Raw genomic sequence first — 13,308 nt, forward strand, 5'->3', positions numbered from 1 at the left:
AAACACTCCCTTCCTGTTTTAATTTATCGCCAATCGTTTCGAACACCCTCTTTTTCGCACTTGTATAGTAATGTACTATTCTAGTGCAAATCTGGCCCGCCTCTAAAATTCCTTAAAATTTGAAAAAAGTTTGCTCACCACTAAAACTAAGTAAACGTGACGCTGTTACAGTTATGTGCAGGTAAGATTTCGAGGCGCCACTTGACTCAACTATTGTCCTAATGCAAAATAATGACAATGACATTTCACCAATTATAAAAAAAAATAGATGGTTATAGTATCAGTCAGGACAAAAGGTAAAGCCTCAATAGGTACAGACTATTGTAATAGTACAGGTATTCACAAAATAAACGTTATCAGTTAAAATACCTCACTGCACCATGCAACACTTCCTTCGCGTTTTTGTCATAACATTTAGAACCTTTTTATCATGTAACTAAGCAGTTTTCCGTACGTTTTGATTTTACGGAACTGTGTTTTATTTCGCGTTCGCGTGATCACTATTTCCATTCATTAGCAACTGATAAAGTGAAACACAGAATTAGCACTTCAGCCAAAATGTGTAATTTAAACGCTAAAATGACGTGATTGTCTGAGAACATCATGAAAATATTATTATTTTAAGAAATTATTGTCAGTGTACCTAGCTGATAAACGGCATGATTTTGTCATGTTTTGTGGCTTGTAGTATTTTTACTATATTTCATGATTTTATACCTACCTACCTAGTTTCGCTACAAAGGATGGTGGTTTCCGAAAATGTGTGTGCCTCTTCTATTTGACGACCGGTCTGGTCAGTCGGTAGTGACCCTGCCTGCTAAGCCGCGGTCCTGGGTTCGAATCCCGGTAAGGGCATTTATTTGTGTGATGAGCACAGATATTTGTTCCTGAGTCACGGATGTTTTCTATGTATATAAGTATGTATTTATCTATTTAAGCATGTATATTGTCGCTTAGCACCCATAGTACAAGCTTTGCTTAGTTTGGGGCTAAGTTGATCAGTGTAAGGTGTTCCCAATATTTATGTATTATTTATTTTTATTACCGTCTTTGTTTTTCAGACCTGTCCGAGCCCGAGCTAAGATTAAGGCCCTCGAGGCTTCGGCATCTGACATTTTCTTGTATTCAGTATTCCCTGTCTTCAGCACTGATACAAGACTTGTCGTGTATCCTGCACGGGAAGCATGGTCGCGCGATAGACGATAAAATATCAGGCCGTCCCTATCGCACTTACGAATAGTGCGATAGGGGCGGCCTGCTATTTTATCGTCTATCGCGCGACCATGCTTCCCGTGCTGCAGGGTTAGCACATGATTGCCGCGGGAGTATGTCGCCGCGAGATAGACTACCCGTCCTTATGTCATTAATACAGTTAGAACAAGACGTGTGATCTATCTCGCGGCGACATACTCTCTCGGCAATCATGTGCTAGGCCTACTGGTCTCTTGTAATTTGAGTCGTTTATTTAGAAACATCACACATCACCGCGCGGAAGAAGTGAAACTTCTTAACATAACCTCAAAAACATTTTTTCAAGTGACCATTACGTTTTTGCGTTTAGTTACGTCCATCTTTTTACTGTTTTAAATATCTTACATTGCTGTTTGCTCAAATTATTGAAAAAACAAACATAAATTCATTTTGCAGTTGATCTAAATATAAAACACACACATTCCAACCCACCATTCCACCATTCAAAACCATTCTAGGCATTCTGTTCTGTCACTGACTGAGTGAATAAGTGAATGATTAGAATGAGTATGAGTGAGTCGCGTTGAGACAGAAAGTTACGCGCTGAGTGAACGACATTTTCACGCAAAGTAACAATGACTGAGTGTTACGCGCTGTCAGTTCTTTAATAAAAGAGTGCGTGGATTCCCTGCGCGCTGAAGAAGTGAAACTTCGTAACTTGAACTTAAAAACATTCTGTCAAGTGACTGTCACGTTTTTGCGTTTAGTTACTTCCATCTTTTTACTGTTTTAAATATTTTATATTGCTAATAGGTCAAATAATTGAAATAACAAACATAATCTCATGAAATCCGGACAAGTTCAAGAGTTTCACTTAGAAAATCGGCATATGTGAGTGTGCGGGAAAATTGCTATAAAGACGCTTTGTCGATTGCTATAAAGACGCTTTGTCAGTTTATTCATATAAAGATACAAGTAAATCTCGCCTTAATGGTAACCGACAAAGTGGGACGTTTTATTAAACACACTCACATATTATTCTTGGCATCAGTCTAGCATTTTTTTAAAAATTCGAGTTGGCAACACTGAGCCTTAGACGTTTAACGCTGTCAGTTAGAAATGGCAACCTTGAGCGTTAAATGTTTAACGCTGTCAGTTGGAAGTCGCATTAAAGTTTCACTTAAAATTAGTAAAAACTTACCTCTCCAAGATTGACGAACCCATGGTCCCTGGCTACAGCATCGGCGGCGGCGGGCCCCCCCGGCACGTGCACCGCCCACGTCGGCGTGTAGTGCGCCGCCGCGCCCCCCACCCACACACATAGCACCACAACGCACCACATAGCACTTATCTAGTACTTATCAGCATGGCACACACACAGTTTGAGTTCGTTGAAGGTTTTCTGAAAAGAGAGGGGGGAGTCAGACATGTGCGATCGCAGGTGAGCAGCATTAGGTACTCTATGGGCATTTTCAGAATTTGGGACCCCCCAATTAGCGTAAGTTGTTAACAAACATTAACTCGCTGTCAGTTTTGTGGCGATAATTACGCCTGAAATCTCAATAAAAATATTGTTTTTGTGTTAATTAAATAAACTTTCAGCGATTCATTCAGAATGTGAAAAAAGTAAATTTTTTGACAGATTTTATGCTTACTTGTCGTCACAAAATTGACAGCGAGTTAATTTTTGTTAACGACTTACGCTTCTTGGGGAGACCCAAATTCTGAAAATGCCCCTATGGCGGCTATGGCTAATTTTTAACCGACTTCAAAAACAGGAGGAGGTTCTCAATTCGACTGAATGTTTTTTTTTTAGTGTCACGCTCACGTAGACCGTTCGGGCAGAGTGATCCGCGCGGCCAGTTTGTATGAAGTTGATGAACTTGATGATGTCGTCCGCGCGGAACCGTCCGCTTCTATTCTAAAACGCGTCTTGAACTTAATACATACTATATTAGTCCGGTGCGGATCGCTCCGCTTTTGTGTAATGACCAGAAGTCGGGGACGATGAGCTACTTTCCTTATTTATTAAAATACTAGCTTTTGCCCGCGGCTTCGCTCGCGTTAGAAAGAGACAAAAAGTAGCCTATGTCACTCTCCATCCCTTCAACTATCTCCACTTAAAAAATCACGTCAAGTCGTTGCTCCGCTTTGCCGTGAAAGACGGACAAACAAACAGACACACACACTTTCCCATTTATAATATTAGTATGGATGACCTAAGACATACATGTCTTAGGTCATATTTTTTATACAGTAAAAGTGACAGCCATAAGCCATAACACAGTGGCGCTTATCGCATGAAGCTGTCGTCACATCTGACGCTATTAAAAGACAACTGCATCATTTACCGTTTATCATAAGATAAAAAAATCAAACCTTCGTACGAAAGATTAGTAACGGACGGTCGAAAATGTGAGCGTGATAGAATCTTGGTCCTTCCCTATCAATAGCAACTATAGCAAGATGGCAACGAATTTGCCAGCATCGCATCGTTGGATGTTGGATGTTATTTGAAACGTCAAACTCGGAAGAAATTATGACGTTTTCTTGACCCTTGCAGAGGCGAGTGTATCAAAAAGGGATCTTAACCGGTAATTTTTAAAACTCCCGATACATACTATAATTTTGGATAATTTCGAGCTTATAATAATAAATACCTCCAAAAATACCAATATTTTTGTATGGAGTAAAAACCAGTTACATTGGTATCAAAATCGTTACCAGCTTGTGGAGGCCTGATTCTTAAAGCCCTTTCGGCTGTAGCCACTGGACTATAGTTCCAGTCTATAATCCGGCCAGGAACCACCGTAAGTATGTCAGAATCGTTACCAGCTTATCTTGGACAGAAAATAATCTGTCAAAGAATTTTCAAATATGGCTACGCCGATCCGTGCAAATGCTTGAAGAAATACATACATACATACAATCACGCCTGTATCCCATAAAGGGGTAGGCAGAGCACATGAAACTACTAAAGCTTCAGTGCCACTCTTGGCAAATAAGGGGTTGAAAGAAAACGAAACTGTGACATTGAAGAAATACGGCTGTTTGAAACCATCAATTAAGATTTTACGATCATTATTGATGTGAATTCCGCGGGTTTTAATGCAATGTGGAAACACAAATAAGATTTACGGCCTTCCATGACTCAAAGGCATTCCCTTAAGGGCGCTGTTGTAAAATCCGCCTCCTTATCTAAACTCTCTTAATCTTTTTTAATTAGGTTAGGTTTCTAATGGGTCGACGACGCGCCTGTGACACCCCTCGAGTTGCAGGCGTCCATAGATTACGGTGACCGCTTTCCATCGGGCGGACCGTATGCCTGTTTGCTGCCGGCGTGGCATATAAAAATAGGTACATATATATATTGTCCGTGTGGTGTTGAAGGTTAAGAATTTCACCACTCCTATTCCTCTGTGGGTATCGTGGAAGTCAACTGTGGGATATATATTCAACTAGCTTTTACCCGCGGCTTCGCCCGCGTAATAAAAGTATTCTTATTGAAACGTTTACAAAAAATAAGATTTTCATTTGGATCCGTAGGTTTCTTTGTAGGTACATCTGTCCGCGATTATTTCGATTAAGGTAAAGCGGGGCAATTCTCGACTGGAGGGCCATTGTAACTGATCTATTTGCTGTACGGTCCAGTTTTGGCTGACTGTACCTTACACATATTAATATTGTTTTAAAAGAAATTCTTGCAATGATTGTAGAATTGTTACACAGCGACCACAGCGTAGGTGCGAATATGTATGTATTTTACCTATATAAATATTTATACTGGGGAAACTTCATACAACCCACATAGCCAGTATCTCGACGCTATGGTCGGTAGGGTAAAAAGTACTTCCTTGCATTATCGCTTACAATTTTTTTCCATTTTGCTTATACTTATTGCAAACGTAAACATATAAAAGGCAAGCAAACAACGATCTTCTTACAGCACATTGAATGTAATAGTTTACGGATGCAGGATACTCGCCGATGCCTACTTACTAATACCTTCCCACTGGGCCACCTGCATTTTACACTGCCTAAATATCGATTGCCGACCGATTATTCCGACCCCAATCCCTATTCTTATCCCCGTCTCCCTATCTCTATCTTTGTCCCCGTCCCCGTTCCGTCCCTGTCCCCGTCCCTCCCCTGTCCCTATCCCCGTCCCCGTCCCCTATTTTTATCCCTATTTCTATCCCTATCCCTATCCCGATCCCTATCCCTATCCCCATCCCTACCCCTACCCCTACTCCTACCCCTACCCCTATCCTTATCCCAATCCCAATCCCTATCCCTATCCCTATCCCTATCCCTATCCCTATCCATATCCCTATCCCTATCCCTATCCCTATCCCTATCCCTATCCCTATCCCTATCCCTATCCCAATCCCAATCCCAATCCCTATCCCTATCCCTATCCCTATCCCTATCCCTATCCCTATCCCTATCCCTATCCCTATCCCTATCCCTATCCCAATCCCAATGCCTATCCCTAACCCTATCCCTATCCATGTCCCTATCCCTATCCCAATCCCAATTCCAATCCCTATCCCTATCCCTAACCCTATCCCTATCCCAATCCCAATCCCAATCCCAATGCCTATGCCTATCCCTATCCATATCCATATCCCTATCCCTATCCCAATCCCAATCCCAATCCCAATCCCTATCCCTATCCCTATCCCTATCCCTATCCCTAACCCTATCCCGTTCCTGTCCCTGTCCCTGTCCCTGACCCTGTCCCTGTCTCTGTCCCTGTCCCTGTCCCTGTCCCTGTCCCTGTCCCTGTCCCTGTCCCTGTCCCTGTCCCTGGCCCTGTCCTTGTCCTTGCCCCTGTCAAATTATCATGCTAGGAGGTGAACTTTGAAAAATCCTTTCTTAGTGCTCCTCTAAGGAACTTCCGTGTCAATTTGAACTCTCTTGAACCAGAAGTAAAGATAAAAACTAAAGCTATACTTATGGCTATTTTGGATATTTAAACCCCATTGCACAATAACAGGGGAGAAAATTTCTTTTCCACCTCATTAGATTTAAAAATCGTTGTATTTATCGTGATCAGCGACCCGATAAACCATAAAAACGATACCCATATTGTGTTTTTGACTTTACCCCCTTTGCACCCCTTTAGGGGTCAAATTTTCAAAAAACCTGAAACATGTATTTAGTCATATGTCTTTAGGAATCCTCCTGTGAAGTTTCGAATAAAATAGTCAAACTAATCTTGTTTCCCCATACAAACTTTGAACCCCCATTTCACCCTTTTAAGAGGAGAATTTTGAAAAATCCTTTCTTAGTGCTCCTCTACGCCATATAAGGAACCTATGTGCCAAATTTGAAATCTCTAGGACCAGCGGTTTCGGCTGTGTGTTGATATGTCAATCAGTCAGTCAATATCTTCTTTTATATATTTAAACCCCATTGCACCACAACAGGGGAGAAGGTATTTCACTTCCGCCTCGTTAGATTTTAAAAAACGTTGTATTTATCGTGATCAGCGACCCGATAAACCATAAAAACGATACCCATATTGATTTTTTGACTTTATCACCCCCTTTTCACCCTTTTAGGGGTTAAATTTTCAAAAAACCTGAAACACGTATTCAGTCATATGTCTTAAGGAATCTTCCTGTGAAGTTTCGAATAAAATAGTCAAACTAATCTTGTTTCCCCATACAAACTTTGAACCCCCATTTGACCTCCTTAGGAGGTGAATTTTGGAAAATCCTTTCTTAGTGCTCCTCTACACTATATAAGGAACCTACGTGCCAAATTTGAAATCTCTAGGACCAGCGGTTTCGGCTGTGTGTTGATATGTCAGTCAGTCAGTCAATATCTTCTTTTATATATTTTTTTGATATTTAAACCCCATTGCACCACAACAGGGGAGAAGGTATTTCACTTCCGCCTCGTTAGATTTTAAAAACGTTGTATTTATCGTGATCAGCGACCCGATAAACCATAAAAACGATACCCATATTGATTTTTTGACTTTATCACCCCCTTTTCACCCTTTTAGGGGTTAAATTTTCAAAAAACCTGAAACACGTATTCAGTCATATGTCTTAAGGAATCTTCCTGTGAAGTTTCGAATAAAACAGTCAAACTAATCTTGTTTCCCCATACAAACTTTGAACCCCCATTTGACCCCCTTAGGAGATGAATTTTGGAAAATCCTTTCTTAGTGCTCCTCTACACTATATAAGGAACCTACGTGCCAAATTTGAAATCTCTAGGACCAGCGGTTTCGGCTGTGCGTTGATATGTCAGTCAGTCAGTCAGTCAGTCAGCTTCTTCTTTTATATATTTAGATTGTGGAGTGCGCCATGGGCTAGTCTCGTTATTAAAAAGCTAAACTGCTAATAGAAATAAATAAATAAATAGTGGCACTGCTTGATTAGTTCTTGTCTATGTGAGCATGTGTTCTGTCTACCCTCTTTGGGAATACAGATGTGACTTTATATAATGTATGTTTTCTTATTTTAAACAATAGAAATGCAATAATTCAACATTTAACTCATTCTACTTAAAATTTTTCATGTTTACCAAAACTTTTATTTGAGACATAAATTTGTCGATTCAGCTAAAAGTCTAATGCCAAAAGATCATTTTTATTTTAAATACCTTGTACTTGAATAGAGCGCTACATTTTCATTTTACGTTTTAAAGATTAAGATGATGTATGTATTTTTCATCGAGAAAAAAGCTTGGCAACCAGTGACAATATTTTGCTACTGATTTTGGCAAATTGTAATTTGGCACAATTTGTATAAGAATAATATAATTTATAACATTTTATATTCTCATTGGATTGAGTTTGATGTATAATTTAATATGAACACGCTTCGCTATGCCTATTCGACGAATGCGTGTAGATATAGTGTGTAATAGTAATAATTATTAACACCCTTAAATATCGCAATAAATGTCAAATAACGAAATGAAGCTATTATTAAAACCCGATAACGTCAAATAATAATGTTTTATTACAATTTTGTTTTATTTTTATTACATTCATGATTAACTTTAAGTCACTGTTAATATTACCATTAAGTTACGTACAACACGCGTAAGCGGCGTAACTAGTGATGTCCGTACTCCAAAAAAAACAGTACATTTTTTATCGATACCGTCGCTCTAATTGACCTAATTCCAATGCAAAATGCATCCTATCGATCGACTGTGACCTAGAAAAATCAGCAAATATCTTCGAGCTTGCCAATATCGACAACAGTCTAAATAATTGGGTCAAGTATCCACCGAGGACTGAACACCACTTGGCAACCCCGGTACTATTAATCACATCGATGCGCCACTCAAAACCTTAGACTTGACTGACCATCGGAGAACCTTCACACCTATACATAGTGTTCACAATACTTCAGTTCGCGTCGAATCGCCACTTTAAATCTTAACTGATGATCGGAGAGCCCTACATCTATACAAAAGAGGTTGAAGAAAGGGCAACAGTGAAGATGGTCCTATTGGTCCTCTATTGTGAGGGCCTTGTTCTTTTAATAATATGCAAATCATTTTGGACGATTCGTCTGGAGTTTAGCTATTTGCATGCTTTCTGTGTGCCAAGATTAGCGAAGAAGGCTTCGCGTCCTAGTTATTTTATTACTTCATGACTTTACGGAAAACATGAAGTTTGTAACTTTAAATTGTGGCACTAAAGTTCTTCAACTACTTTGCTAACTAAATGGTTGTTACTTTTTAACAAACAGATACTGCAGACGTATTTATTTGTTAAAAAGTATATTGATGGTATTGAGCTTAGAATACATTTCATTTAAAAATGGGAAATTACTGCCTAGAATGAGACTTGAACTCGCGCGGCCTCTGCTTCAAAGTCTCGCCCAAGATAGTAATTTTCTAATGTGAAATGTACGTACGGAAAAATAATATCAATCTTTAAAAAAAGTTAACAATTTAAACTGTTTCTTCGTTACTATTTTGACTCTACTCATATACGGGAAAGTAACTAAGCACTAGTAAAAACCTAAATACCTACTGTATTTTGATAGCGATGGAAAGTCCCGCAGACACCTAGTTTGCGCTTTGAGGTTAGATATAGGTATGCAGAGTAGTTGCGATAAGTTCTGGTACCAAGTGCAGTTAAGTACGATCGAGGAGTCGTAAATATGTATACTAGTTTTGAACTTACACCGTCAGCATAAGGTATTAATGTGTACACATGCAAGTTATTGCGACGGTACGAAACAAATAAAACAATGTGACGGGAAATGTTGTTGACTTAATTAAAATTTAATGTAGGTACACACATACATACGATCACGCCTGTATCTCATAAAGTGCTACCACTTTGCAGCAGCAAAGTGCTACCACGTGCATAGCACATGAAACTACTAAAGCTTCAGTGCCACTCTTGGCAATAAGGGGTTGAAAGAAAACAAAACTGTGATAATGCAGTGACAGGTTGCCAGCCTCTCGCCTACGCCACACTTTAATGTAGTTTCTTAATAAAGAGGTAACTAACCATTCGTGTTATTAATTGAGTACTTATCAGACTTACTACAACGACAAAAGTTCTACAAATGGCTACTTAAATAAATAAAAGTGTTGTTAACAGGACAACTTTTTGCGCGGCGTTTTTTGCATCATATAATTATTTTTATTTCAATTAGTCCCGTCGAGCGGAATAAACTGTCATACGTTTAGGTATGGCGGCGGCGTCTTATTACGTAAAGGAAAAAACCGATACCTTTTTAAGAGACTTATCTAAAAGCTGGGCATTTGTAAAATCTTCTGAATCTAGAATTAGCAGTTAGAGCGCACAAACTACTTATACTGGTTTGTAAGTCCTATTTCTTTCCTTCTATTTTTTACATCCTTAAACTTAAACTTTATACCTAATCGCATGTTTGTCTCTCAGAGCAAAATTGTATGTACTAACTTTCAGTGGAAAATGTTTTGGTTAATGTGTTTTAACATATCTTTGTAGACTATAAGAAATTATGTATGCTGTTTGTTTCCCTAATCAATAAAAAAAAGAATCACCTCGGATTTACAGTATCCTATCTGTCATTTTCTCTATAGTTCTATAATTCCATCCCATTTTATATGACTTGCAATATACTTAACGATTACCGACGGGAAGTCCCCAGGAGAAATTGTATCACTTTTATCAGTCATTCCACTAAAACGTATATTTCAAAGTACATGTGTAAATTGTGTAAACATCTCTTAGTGATAATGACTCATGTTTTGTAGGTACCTACTTTCTGTTTACCGTTAGTACAAATGAATAGAAGTATAATAAGATAAGCAATAAGCGTCTACATGTAACAGTAGGACTACTTTGAATTTTGAATTAAAAGCGTTATATGCCTCTGTACTACTAAACATTATAGTGATAAAGAAGCAGATAATTTTTCACTTATTTGATAGGCGCTCTCTGTTATCGACATACAATTATAACTATCTTGTCACTTGTCAAATGGCGTCAACAGTTAGTTAAAGTGATACAACAGAGCTACCGAATGATTTAAAGTTATCAGCTTAATTCAGCAGTTCTCAAAAAGTTTGTACGAAATTAAGGAAAAAGTTAAATTTGTTTTTATTATTCCTATTTTGTTACCAAGATTTTTTGATGAGAGAATTGAGATTTTAGTAAGTTTTATTTCGTCATTAAGGTTCTCTAGTATCTATATTTTCTTCATTATAAAAATTATCCTGTATATATCTTACGTAAGTCGACTTATATTACTAAATGTTGGTAACAAAATAGGATCAATGAAAATTTGCTGACATGGCTATATACAAAATTTTTGAGAACTGCTCAATTACTACAAATATCAAATACAAAATGAAAAAATGAACAACTAGGTGCTTTTCACTCGTAACAGTACGAACGATTAATGTAGAATTAGTGCCAACGACCAACGACAAATATTAAATTAGTATACCTACGTGGCGATAAAATTACTAAGTAAATGCTGCGCTATCGATTATTTGTTTACCAACGCCCTGCTGGTAGGTAATAGCCTAGTTTCCTAATGACTTGGTAACAATTACAAAGTGAACAAGCTAATTCGACGACTTGATGTCATAGTTTGTGTTTTGTGCCTACACAATAACAAACACAGACAAACAAATTATTTTGCGAGCAATATACATCGCTAACATCTGGAGAATGAGACATTAGAAACCTCGGGTATTATTTGAAATTCTGGTAAGCTTTGAATCTAAATATCCCAATTTCGTATCGTCGAAATACTGCCTCATCGTTTTAAATAGTAGATAATTATAGTGTAGTTCACTATTTTTGAGCAACTATTTTATATGATCCTCCGTATGTACGAGTATACATTCGGCAGTAGCTGTCATACCTTTTACGCCCACAAAAAATTACATTTTCGCGCTAAAGTAAATTCTTATCAGAAAGGCCTTACCTAGTCATATATGTATGATAAAAATTTTAAAGTTATGATAATGAAAACTTTTTTAATTTATTTCTCTAACTTAAAAGAAAATAAATCTTAGTCATCGTCATCATTACAGTATGTATACATTGTTTATTATATGACAGGCCAACCAAATTAACATTTCATTTAAATGTTATAAGTAGTTTTTTTACAAATACCGAAGTTTGTACAAATACTGTTACATTTTTTTTAATGTGTTGTAACAAAATTATGTACTATCGACAGTCGATAAAATATAACGTTCTCTCCCTACAATCCTTCATTGTTTGTTGACAAATTCTCTCATTGAGTGATTGATTACATTACACTCAGAGGTTTAAAAAAAGAACATTACATATACCTAATAGTAAATACTTTACCTAATATATTATGTCATCGTATTCAATAATGACTGCACCTACATTGTGTTCTTTTGAATTGTTTTATAAATAAATCAAGGTTCTTTTCTTACGATTATTTTGTCATGTCGATTACTCGTCCATGAAGATGCATTGAACTTAATATTATTTGTGTATAAAAGTATCAAGATTGCAGTAACTACCTATATAATACATAAATATGTATGTATGTGTGTTCACTTCAAATTCTTCAAAATGACATTGGTATTACCTTTACCTACTTAGTTACTTATAAAACGATATAATTTATGCCGATTGCGGTATTTTATCTACCTTTCCTTATTAAACACAAATCACAGTATACAATCAATTATAAAGTATGTATAATCAAAGAAAAACCAGTTTATTTATAAATTACAAGTAATTGATAACAGCCTGTTAAGGTTGCGTGTCTTAACTTTAAGTGTTCGTTTAATAAACCAATTATGTTTTACATTACTAAGTAAAATCGTTGTAAAAACGCAACTCAACGCCCCAATAACCCAGTTGAAATAAAATTGCACTCTTTTAAAATAACCCCAAAGTAGATCAGACAAACGTTTTGCGTTTACAGTTATGTTTAGTGTCATTCCGCTCATAAAAACAAAACTCACCGAACTGACGTTTACGTTTTTAAAAGACAATCTTATCTGTGTTCCGTCGCTATGTAAACACGATGTTTGTTACGATTTCGCTAGCGGATGGGCTACGGAATTCGATGGGGAAGGACCAAGAAGATGTGGCACTTAGACAATAGTCGGAGAGAGCGCAGAGCGTTAACCTCTCGCATCCCTCGCTAAAACGCACGAATCCTCTTTAAAAATGGGTGAATCCTCACGTTAAAATGGAGCTTTTCACAATACACTGTCACTGTTGTTCATTATTTTGCACAACTGTCAAGCGACGCGTGAATTGGGCTGCGAGCGGGAGCGACACGACCACCTCGCGCGACACGTGATGCTGACTGGCTTGTGATCTCGGCCGCTCACCACGATTGGTTCGGCGAGACAGCGCAGTGTTGCCAGTTTTATCGGGAAATCGCGAGTTGCGATATTTTTCGTGTTTTCGTAGATTAGTAAAACTGTGAAATTGAGAAACTAATTTTAGTTGAGAATTTTATAATACTAAATCTTAAATAAAACCTTGCATTCCGGTATTATAAATGAAATAAATCGATTTTCATAATTTCGGAATTTTGGAAACTAATTAAAACATTAGTTTCTTATTTATAATTATGTAAAAATGTTCATGTAAATAAAGATTTTGTGAATTATGAGATAATATGGTGTGTAAAA

The 13,308-nt window shown here is 37.5% G+C and overlaps 1 protein-coding gene across 3 annotated transcripts in view; it reads right to left on the reverse strand.

Annotated features, from left to right (window-relative positions):
• LOC125234244 (furin-like protease 1) overlaps positions 1–12,970 on the reverse strand; it is a 529,066-nt gene extending 516,096 nt beyond the window's left edge. Inside the window, exons 1-2 of one of the 3 annotated variants that reach the window (XM_048140451.1) lie at positions 12,852–12,970; positions 2,393–2,593 (exon numbers count right to left, since the gene is read on the reverse strand). In XM_048140451.1, the coding sequence (XP_047996408.1) occupies positions 2,393–2,533 (141 nt within the window). In that variant the 5' untranslated portion in view covers positions 2,534–2,593; positions 12,852–12,970. The other 2 variants (XM_048140452.1, XM_048140450.1) reach the window with 2 other exon arrangements.
• Between the last annotated feature and the right edge of the window lie 338 nt (positions 12,971–13,308).

The sequence above is a fragment of the Leguminivora glycinivorella genome, chromosome 15, assembly GCF_023078275.1.
Source record: "Leguminivora glycinivorella isolate SPB_JAAS2020 chromosome 15, LegGlyc_1.1, whole genome shotgun sequence".
In the NCBI taxonomy this organism is placed as follows: Eukaryota; Metazoa; Arthropoda; class Insecta; order Lepidoptera; family Tortricidae; genus Leguminivora; species Leguminivora glycinivorella.